The 11,207-nt window shown below is 32.4% G+C and overlaps 1 protein-coding gene across 14 annotated transcripts in view; it reads left to right on the forward strand.

Annotated features, from left to right (window-relative positions):
• Positions 1 to 11,207, forward strand: part of LOC140676016 (uncharacterized) — a 227,913-nt gene that overhangs the window by 152,009 nt on the left and 64,697 nt on the right. For 8 of the 14 annotated variants that reach the window (XM_072910597.1, XM_072910598.1, XM_072910603.1 and 5 more), the window contains one exon: positions 11,069 to 11,206. The exons of 4 other annotated variants lie outside the window; for them this stretch is intronic. In XM_072910597.1, the coding sequence (XP_072766698.1) occupies positions 11,069 to 11,206 (138 nt within the window). Of the gene's footprint in view, positions 1 to 998; positions 3,485 to 3,762; positions 3,954 to 4,259; positions 6,328 to 11,068; position 11,207 lie in introns of those variants that run through there. 2 more of the 14 variants (XR_012048511.1, XM_072910606.1) reach the window with 2 other exon arrangements.

Raw genomic sequence — 11,207 nt, forward strand, 5'->3', positions numbered from 1 at the left:
GCACCAACATTATTACATATTTATAAATAATCTATTATTTTTTATATCAAAATTTTTGTTTGCATTAAAATTAATTACTATACAAAAATTTTCTGTACAAAAGAGAAAGTTTTAAATATTTAGTATTATTTTTATAATATTGATACTCCCCGAAACATAGAAGACTTAACAATTCAAACTTTTGATCGCTAATATTTGTCTCCCTCCTTCCCTTCTCCCTCCTTCCGCCTCCCTTAATGCATTTTAATCATCTTTTAATATCGATGAAACGTGTTACCAACCGGTTGAAAGTTTCTCGAGAGAACCATCGCGATACATTAATCCTTTAATATCATTTTACAAGGCAATCTACATACGCGTGAAGTTTTGAGAAAGATGACACCAGTCAACGTCCCTATCTTGATCTCCCGGCTTGACACCTAAAAGAATATCGATCGGCGTCATCTTGCTACGTGTAAATCTTCTCTTTTTACTTGTCTCGTTGATCCACTTTTTCATTCGTTCTTGCATTCAGGTGTTTTTTTTCGATATCCTCTGAAGGAAATGTCTAAATTAAAAATAAAGAATAAAAATTAGGTTTATATATGTATATAAATAACAAAAAAATTATTTAAAATTAAATTTATCTCTTAGTAATTGATTTTTATTTTTATGTATATTAGAAATTATTCGACTAAATTAACTTCAACTTTTTATTTAATAAAAATTTATTTAACTTGTGTAGGTACACTCAATTATGTTGTAACCATAACTTTATTTATCATCTCTCATATCATTTTATTATAAATTGTAGGCAATAACATCTTTAATAGATATCACTATGAATAAACAGTAAATATAAAACGTCAAAACTGAAAATCAAAACATATGCTAATCAGATTTGGATACATTGTATTTCAAATAATTTAACAAACAATAATGAAGTAAAAATAAAAAAAATTAAAAGTTTTATGTACAAATAACAAAAGAAAATTTGTTTACAATTGAATTTATTTCTTAATAATTAATAAATTCTTATTTCTATTTATATTAAAATTTGACTAACACTAAATTAACTTCGATCTTTATTTTAATGAAATTTTATTCAGTTTGTGTATTTATATATGTGCTCAACTATGTTGTCTCTATAGCTTTATCATCTTAAATTCATTTTATTATAAATCGTAGGCAATAAAATTTTTAGTACATATCATTGTGCGTAAACGGTAAATATAAAAAATGTGAAAATATCTCTATTAGTCAGTCGACAGATGACTTTCAAACAATATTTTTATTTACATTTGGAAAGCTCTTCTTAAGAGCAACCATAATTTTTAGTTACCAGCATATCTTTAGTACTTTAAAACCTCACATTGTGTTGTGAAAAGTTTTCAAAGACTCTCTGAAATCAATAATAGTGAAACAAAGTTTTTACATAAAAATAATTTTAAATGTAAAAAACTCGTCATGTCATCTAAGTGCAAAACGAGAAAGGAACCTTGCCATAAGTATAAAGATTTGGACGATAAATTGATAAAATGGTATCTAAAACAGAAAAATTTAGGAAACAAAATTACCCACAAGCAATTTTATACGAAAGCAAAAAAAATCAGAAATAAAATGGGAGGACCATCATTACAAAGCCTATGGTCCTGGCTAACACAATTTAAAAAACGTTACAGTATTCAACTACGCTCTACCATTAAAAAATTCTCGTATAAAGAATTGGATGAACAATTGCTTAATTGGTTACTACAGCGGATAATAAAAGAAGATAATATTTCACACAAGATGCTGAGAAATAAAACATGGAAACTTATGAACAAGTTTGATGGACCATCAAAAGATAATGCAAAAAGAGAGTGGCTGCGTAGATTTAAGAAATGTCATGAGATACTAATAAATATTTTGCAAAATTCTGATCAAAGACATGAGACCAATCTATCTGATTTGGATCAACAACTACTTGATTGGTTAAAAGAACGGAAAAATTCAGGAGATACAATTTCATACGAAATGCTTATGGATAAAATATCGCAATTTATGGACAAGTTTAGTGAATCAAAGGAAGAAGCAAGCTGGGTAAAGAAAGTTAAGAAACGTTATATTAGCATATATTTTCAAAACACGGATGAGATTTCGCAAAATGTCATTCAAAGAAATGATGAGGCCAATCAATCAGATGTCAAAAAGTTTATTCAAGAATTCAGCCAGCGATTAGAGAAGGAAAATATTAGTAGAGATAATATTTATAATATGATCAAAACAGACCTTATATGGAAAACTCTTCTTCAACTCTTGCTAGCATACGCAGACGAAAGAACAATCGCAGAGAAACAAATTGATGTTACAAAATTACAAGAGAACTCTCAAATTTATATATTTTGCACAAATGTTACTGGCAGTCACAAACTACCACCCTTTTTGTTCGAATATAATGAAAATGATTGTGAAAATCAAAAAGTATCAGACGAGTGTCAATGCAAATTACTTGTGGCTCATAAATTACAAAAAAGTACCTTGATGGAAGAATCGAAAGGTTTCGTATATTGGTACAATAATCTATTTAAGACATGTGTGAGAAAACATCAAGAAAAAAATATAACGGGCAAAGTGCTTTTACTTGTTGACAATTGCATGCACCGTATCTTCTCGGAAAAGCAGATTAATACCAAAGATGACGATTTCGAAATAGTGTTTCTTCCAACAGACGCAGTTTCATTTTTTAAACCACTTTATCCAGAAATTGATCGAATTTTTTATGAATACATATTAAAACGTGTACGCAATTTCTCTTTTGAAGATAAAGAGTTTAACAGAGAGTACAATGTGGATTATTGTCTAACTGCGATCTGCAAGTCATGGGCACTCATCACGTCTGAAAACATAGAAAAATTATGGAGACGATTTTTAAGACAAGGTCTTCAGACACAAGAAGATTCTTCGACATTAACTTCTATTCAGGAGTTAAATAATACCGATTCTGATGAAATTCCTGTAATGCATGCTTCTTGTGTAGAAACCGAAAAAGAAGAATGTCAAGAAGGAGTATGAAACTAAAGTTGAAAACAGAAATAAATAGAAAGAGAATATCAAACAGTACTCAATAGAAACAGAAAGAGAAGAATATCAAGAACAATACTGAAGACACTGGAAACTGAATGAAAAAAAATAAGAAAAAGAAATACTCAGAAATATCTTATGCCAATTTATAAAAAATAATTAATGAAGAAACTGCCAAACAAAAGGTTTCAAAGAAAGTATTACACGAAATACTTAACTCTAGCGGTAAATCAAGAAAAAGAAAGAAATTTTTTTATCATAATTTGCACGTGAAGAATACGGTAAGATAAAGAATATCTTAATAGTTGAAGAATTCTCGGAAATATATTTAGAAATCTTGAAGGAAGAATTTTTTCTCTTGAAGAAAACTGAATTTCTTGCTCGGAGATATAATTGAAGTCAACAAGATTAGGAGCATGGAACTGGATCACGGAAATTCTAGGTGTTTACTTTTTCTTTCTTATTCTATATTAGATTTTCCGTTCTCTGTGGTATCATGACACCCTATCACAATTTATATATGTTTTATACTAAAATTTTTTTCAATAATTGTTATGTGTTTCTATGTACATATATCTGTGCATGTACATAGATCCATTGGATCAACAGTGCTTATTTCTTAATTGTAAATAGATCTGAATGGTTACTTATTTAAATACTAATTGCGCTTGACATTGTTTTATTTTGATGATTGTGACAAATTAGATATATATTTTACAGTTTCTTTCGATATCCTCTGAAGAAAACGTTATCTTTAATAGTCGCGAAGGGCTGAGGTTGAAAAAGACGGCTCACGTTTGTATGCTCGTAGAAGATACGACCTTAGAGAAGTTTCCTCCATGACCTGAACCGGTCCGCCTCGCGATCATTCTACGTGGATCAGCGGTTCTCAGCTTTTAATGACAAGAAGGGTACGAATTGAATAAAAAAAAAAAATAAAACTTGCAAACATATATGTTAGATTTAGATAAATGCATTTTTTTTTAAATTAGTTTTACATTGGTTATTTTTAATTAAATCTTTGTTTTTTTTTTTTTTATAAAATCAAATCAATTAATAGGACGTTGTTTGTCACTCATTCACGTAAATGGATGTCACTCTGAAAGGCATTAATAATAGCAGAGATTCTTATTAATATGATTTTTTTTTGTATTTTGTGGCGCAAATATTATTTGTTAAAATCTGATTTATTATAAAAATGTTCATTACTTTTGCAGGCAACACGTTACAATTCGCGTGGGCGGATAGGCGGCGCGCATTTCTCTCTTTCGAACCACGCGGAATTAGTTATAGCGATGTACCGCGCTGTGAGGTCAATAAGATTCACCCCGGATCCTGCCAATAAACCGCGACATGCTTGAAACGAAATCTCATGTCGCGTAAGCCGGAAGTCGTCTCGGATGAGGGCGATCGGCCGTTGCATTCGCAAGGCAATCGATCGATGAGGAAAAAAATCGAATTCATAGCGATAAATTAAATTACGAGTCATCAAGAGAGATTGTTAACGTTTGATTTATTGAGGAATCGAGAAATCGATTGAAAATGCGCAAAGAACATAGCACACACATCACCGAGCTGTGTATTTGCTCTTGATATATACGAGCAGTTCAGCGATACAGTCGCAAACTATAATAATATTCGACATAATATAGAATAAGTATGTCTGCAAACTTTTACATAATGCACGTTACGCAATACGGTTACTTTTAGAACAGAGGTTAAAGAGAGCGATTGTGTCCTAATGACTGGCACGGTAGATACTTTTGACACGGTAGGATACTGTTGCTCTCATTCGCGAAGACAATAGTGAAAAAAAAATCGCTAGTAGAATTGTAAATATTATACTCATAATACTTATAATACGCTTTAATTTCTTTAAACCATTTATTTTAGCTCTCTATCAATATATTAACTAATATATATATTATATAATATATACTATAATATATAATTACTTATTACCTATGTATTTATTTTAATTATTGAGCCTGTTTACCAATTGTCTTAATTTAACGCTAGGCTGAAACATGCGTTCTTTCATTAGTTTCTGTAATTTTATTAAAATTAAGTTCGGCTACTATTCCGTTAAATTACTTAAATCTTGGATTAAAGTCCGTTTTTTTATTGTAAAACTTTTATTTTTGTATTCTTTACTTTAACAGCTTTTCTGTTTGTATTATTTATTGCCGTTAATTTGCCTTTTTCGACTTTTATTTATTGCGTTTATTGGTTATTTTTGTAAACAGTTTCATTTAGCAATAAACCTTTATATTTATTTTTACTTTTATATTTCTTTACATTTAATTATGTTATAATATCCGGCTCTTACTTATTACCTATATATTATATAATATATTGACAATTAAACGCTATATTTAATTAACAGCATACAGATGCACCACAATATGCATCAGAGTAAATCGTTGGGAAGTATGGTAAACTATACGTTCACGTTCGATAAAAATAATGAGCGTCATAAAAATAACGAATTTTATGTCTCACTACAGGGTTAATGTGCTTCGAGTGCGAGGTCGTTCCGCAACAGTTGGTAATGTTTTGTACATCGGTTATCGGTTTTACGATCGTTTGGGAAGTACCGTGATCTCGTTTCTTCTACTCCGGCGAAGAATTATTTGCCATTCCTGCTTATCACCGACAGAGATAAGAATTTCCACGTATTTATATCTCGGATAATTCGTAAAGATAACCCTTAGCGTGATACGCATCCGAAAGTGTTTTATGATCTTGAAATATATGCATGAAACAGGACAACATTCTTCATAATATGGATTACAGTAAGTCATTCTTCCTCGTGTCGACGAATAAACAAGCTGAGATAGTTTGAGTATTTACTTAAGGTGGTTTAAATATACTGACCTACTTCATGTACATGCCAGATGTAACACTATGCCTACAAAAACAAAGATAGATAATTTTAAAAGTAGTGGAACTTTTTTTACATAGGTATGAGTAAAAGTCGGATATTTATTTACAAGTTATTTAATAAAAGTTGGGTGTGTAAGTTTTTTTAAATATTAAAAAAAAAATGAAATTTAAGATATGTTCGCAACAGGAGTATTATAAAGGCCAAAAGAATACATTTTACGCTAAATATTTATTATGCAAATAATTCTCAATTGTTGCATTAATTTCAATCGATTAAGCTTCGTAATTCAAGGAAAAAAAATCTATATCATTAATAAATTGTAAATAAGTCTATCTCACAAAAACGCGAAGCGTTCAATAGACTTACGTAAGCTCCATTACATAATAGTGCATCCCGTACGCATATATCGGTAACTAATCCCTGAGGGCAAATAAAGCAGACGGGCGGATACGCGGTCGCGAATAACAAGCGAAAAGAGCAGACATATCGACGACTGGGCCGTCCAACATCAGAGATCTTCTCGTCGCACATCAGAACGTCGGTTTGTGCGCAGCTGTTTTACCGCTTGACTGTTAGATTACACAACGCGACGACTCCGGCCACGGAGTTCGCCGTCACCTTTTTCTTCGGTGACACGTCACCTCTGACTTTTGCATCGCGACGTGCCTCCTCGCAAGAAGCAGCGTATGCAGATACGTGCCCGCGCGTAATCGCGGCGCGAAATGACCTAATCTGCACGCGGTTGCATATCTGCTAACGCGCGCTCGCACGCACGCAACGACACGTATCTCTTCCACTGGACATTTTTCTTATGACACCGAGACCCCGTTACGTCTTCTCCTTCGACTTGCGGAAATGTCGGGTCAAAAAAGGAAATATAAAGGTTGTACACACATGTACACACATGATCGCGGTTGCGTGTCTCTCCAGATAGCAGAAATGTCAGCGACTGTCAGTGTGGTAACGGTAATGATTACAGCTCTATTGGTGGCAAACTATTTTTTATCAGTTATCGCCGAATATCGCTCCTCTTTGTACAAGTACGATGTTGAAACTTTTCGTTTGGCTTTCTCGCCAGAGTTCTCCTGTCAAAGCTGAGAGGTCCAAACATCAAGCATCCGGTGTATCGGTTAATCTTACGGTATTCGCTTGAAAAACTCGACACAATTGGTGTATATTTTTTTGTATCCGTTCGGCAAGGAGAAAAAAAGAAATCGATTTAATCTACGAAATTTTATTAATGTAGCTTCTCTCGTCTGAAATATTAAACTGTTTCATTTGAAATGTATCTTGCATTTGAATAACAGTAATTTTTATGTACGCGCAGACATATCTGATAACAGAGCCGAATGCACACGCATTGTGATGTAAACTGACGAGTCGTCTGTACAAGCTTTCACGCGGAATTATTCTCCGCGCAATTTCCTTATAAACGGATCACGCTAGTTGACCTTCGGTCATAATTACGTGGAGGTCAAAGCATTAATGGCTTGGCCTACGCAATTGTTCTCGAGGATGCAGCGTGCGTAAATAAGCAACGACTCGACCCTGACGCAGACAGCCTCTTGTTCGGTGACCATGCGGTTGGTCCAGCATGGTTCATAGACCAACGACCGTGACGCTCACTTAAAGCTTACCCGCACGTATTCCTCGATAGAATGCCGTGTATGTATTCTTTTTGTAAAATGTAAATCTCTTTACATACGAGGGACAGACCGTGACGTGTGAACAAGATCGCGAAAAACTCTGCAGAATGCATTTTGGTGAGACTGTTTACAGATTTACATAATACAAAATTGTTTTTCTTTTATACGGCTGTTGTATATGAAGGACAGTAGATAATTAAATAATCTGAGGTTGAATTCTAAAGATATCTTGATTGTGGAAACTATATATCAGTATCGCAATATTCAAATTTTATCATTAACATATTAAGAAGTCAGAAATGAATATTTTATATTTATGTCTTTCAGTTACGTAACAAACATCTACAGGGACTTAAACTTTTTATATACTTAAAAAATTAAAAATTTTTTGTAACATTAGTCATAGTGATTTTTTTAAATATTCTTCTGTCATCATTTTTTCAAATGTTTATTACATATACTTATTATACACACATTACAGACATAATATCAAAATGTAATATTATTATATCACACGTGCAGATCACTAACAGCTCTGTGTAAACTGTGCAATCATTGCTTGTTGAATGAATAATTCGCAGCTGACTATGGTGATCTTTATCTCACTTATGAACACGCGTCAGAATTCTGCTTTTTATCGCCTTAGGCACGGGCGTCTCCCGCGTTCCTTTTCGTTTCGATTCCCAGACTTTCATTTCAAGGGAAGATCGATATCGGTTTCCTAAGGCGCAAAAGCGTAGCGTATTCGTTCATCCTCGGTCAAAAGAAAACAGATCTCTATTTTTAACGTCAGCTGCCTTTTAAATGTTACTCAGAAGCAGAGAGATATACGCAATATCAACATCATATTTTAGATTTCAAAAATATAAGTCCCTGAAAGTAACCCAAGTCGTAATATTTAGGATGATTGATTTTTTTTCTCTTTAAGAACAACATCTAGATTTAAAAAAGTACAAAACTTTTATTTTTGCTGAAATTTGCAAAATTTATTTTCAAATCCCTATTGTTTTTTAAATAATTAATATTGTATTTAAATTTTAAATATCTAATTAGATAATTTTAAATTAACTTAAAAATTTAAATAAAAATTTAATTATTTAATTATATCTAGAATTTAAAGTTAAGTAATTTAAATTTTAAATTTTCTTTGATTGATTAATTTGATATTAATTTATTATGAATTTAATATGTAGTTTTTTTTATTATCTTATTATTATACATTAATCTTAAAATACTTTAATGGTATCGATGCGCTTTAAGTTATTTTAAATCAATCCTTATCGAACCTTAAATCTTATCTAGTCCTTAGAAGACAAGAAAAATGCAAAACTGATATTGGACGAGTACATTGGTCAAGACTTGGAAATGAATATGTATGTATGTGTGTATGTATAAGATATCTCGTGCGAGAATTGTCGTAAATGTCTTCATCCGTAAGATATGAGATGCCGTGGGCGTCCGCGAGCGCGCAGAGCCTTCGTGTGGACACTGCTTTTGGATGTGTTAACTCTGTAGAAAGAGTCTGGAGTGAGTAAAGATGAGATAGAGTAATATGGTGTCTCATATCGAAATACGTGAAAGTGAAATTCGCGAAATGAGTTTGCTTTCAGAGTTTTACGGATAAGTATGAAATAAACCACTCCTTTTCGAATACCATATATGTACAATCATATGTACAATTTTCGTAAAAAGATCAAAACAGAAAATGAAATATAAAACGGATAGGTTTTGACTTGCCTATTCTCTTAAAATTGAATTGGCGAGTATTTTGAATCGAGAAATGCATTAAATTGACGTAATCTTGTAGATGTACAAGCCTTAAAATTTCCAAATAAAATCCATAGACGATCATCGCTAAAATATATTTCATTGATTTTTTATTTTGTTTTGTTTTTATGTGAATTTTATTAATCGATTTATACTGAGAGCAGACCTTATGATATTATTGAAACTAATTTTTCTAAATATTTGACATTTTAATATTATATTATCCATTTATATTTTGCAATTACTATGCACACATAATTTGCGTAATTTCTCATGTACGTTTCACCGCGTCAGACACAATCGACGATTCTCGTACGAGACATATATATATACGAGCATATATGCCGGTTAGCTCTCCTAGATATATTCCCGAAGCGGTGAAATTCCAACGAGATTCAGAGTTTAGAGTCCTCGTTGCGTGTTGGCGTTGCACGTGGGTTGGGCACCACGTTTAGCTCTCCAACACAATGATATATCCTGGGCCGCGTACACGGGAATAGGTCGAGACCCCGGTGTGTCAGAGGTGAAGCCGCACCCTGCATTGTGTCCTGCCCACGTGACCGTCATGCAAGTCGTCATTCGTGTCAGCGTGAATCTGCGACTGTAAAGATTTCGACGCCCAAACTTCGATGTCGAAGTCGGAATCGAAAATGTATGTTATGTTTTAATTAAGGTTTTAATTAAGATCGTCTATACGAATCGTCGAGAGAAAATTTTTATTTTTTACTGACATATACTGACTATACATTTAGTGTAACTTTGATTAAGTTATATTCTATAGTAATTGTATATATTGTTAGAAAGGAGTCATGAAGAGTTTAAATGGTGAGATATATATCTATCAATCACAGACGAGATGCTACATTGACGAAATCATAGATAAATATATTATTCAATTTAGATTATTCAATAATAGATATATATATATATATATTATATTAATTATCTTAGGTTATTGATTATAATTCGATCACCCGTGTCAGAAGCGAGCTACACCCCACATTGTATCGCCTACGCAATTTCTCGTATCAGTCACATGTCTGAATAGACATATATTGTTTCAAGTATTGCTGCTCGCAAAGGTTGCGGCTTACGTTATATATATATATATATATATATATATATATATATATATATATATTACTACTTTTCGTACTATTTATTGAATTGCGCGACTATAAAGACTTCTTATTGCATTTATAAAATCTCTTTAGTCTTTTTTTTTGCAAGAAGTCAGCTTTAGAATTATGATATGTGAGAGGCCAAGAACCTTTCTGTATTATAATGTCGACCTTATTGGATAAGGAGACGATTCATCATACGCATACAGTCATTGTCTTCATGAATTTCATAAGAGGCTGCTTAATCCATAAAATTATTAACACGATACCGAGTCGCCGATAGGCATGTCTATTTTTGCTTCCTCTTCTTTTTTTTTATTGGCTTTAGATCTAATCTGTTGCGCGCGAGATTAATACATTGTCGTTTAAAGTACTTTTTTTTGTTCGATAGATTGCGAATAATTTTTCATTTCTCAAGAGGATTCTACTTTTTTACAAATAGAATCATTGACAATTTGACTCATTGTCAAAGTGAAGTAAAGAAATAAAAGAGAATGATATTTCTATTTTATTTTTCATAAAAAAATTATGAAATACATTTTTTAATATTTTGCGTTGGGAAGTACGAACGTAACATTAATCAACGTATATTATTTTTGTTTCAGGTAAGCAGAATGTTTTCTGCGGAGACCCGAGAGACATGTTGAGCGCGGAGAGAGAATCGTTCGAGCTCTCGCAACTCTCGTGGAAATCGTGGCCAAAGTATATATATACTCATGATCCGATCGCATCGACGAAGTTCGG

This window comes from Anoplolepis gracilipes, chromosome 2 (assembly GCF_047496725.1).
Source record: "Anoplolepis gracilipes chromosome 2, ASM4749672v1, whole genome shotgun sequence".
Classification (NCBI taxonomy): Eukaryota; Metazoa; Arthropoda; class Insecta; order Hymenoptera; family Formicidae; genus Anoplolepis; species Anoplolepis gracilipes.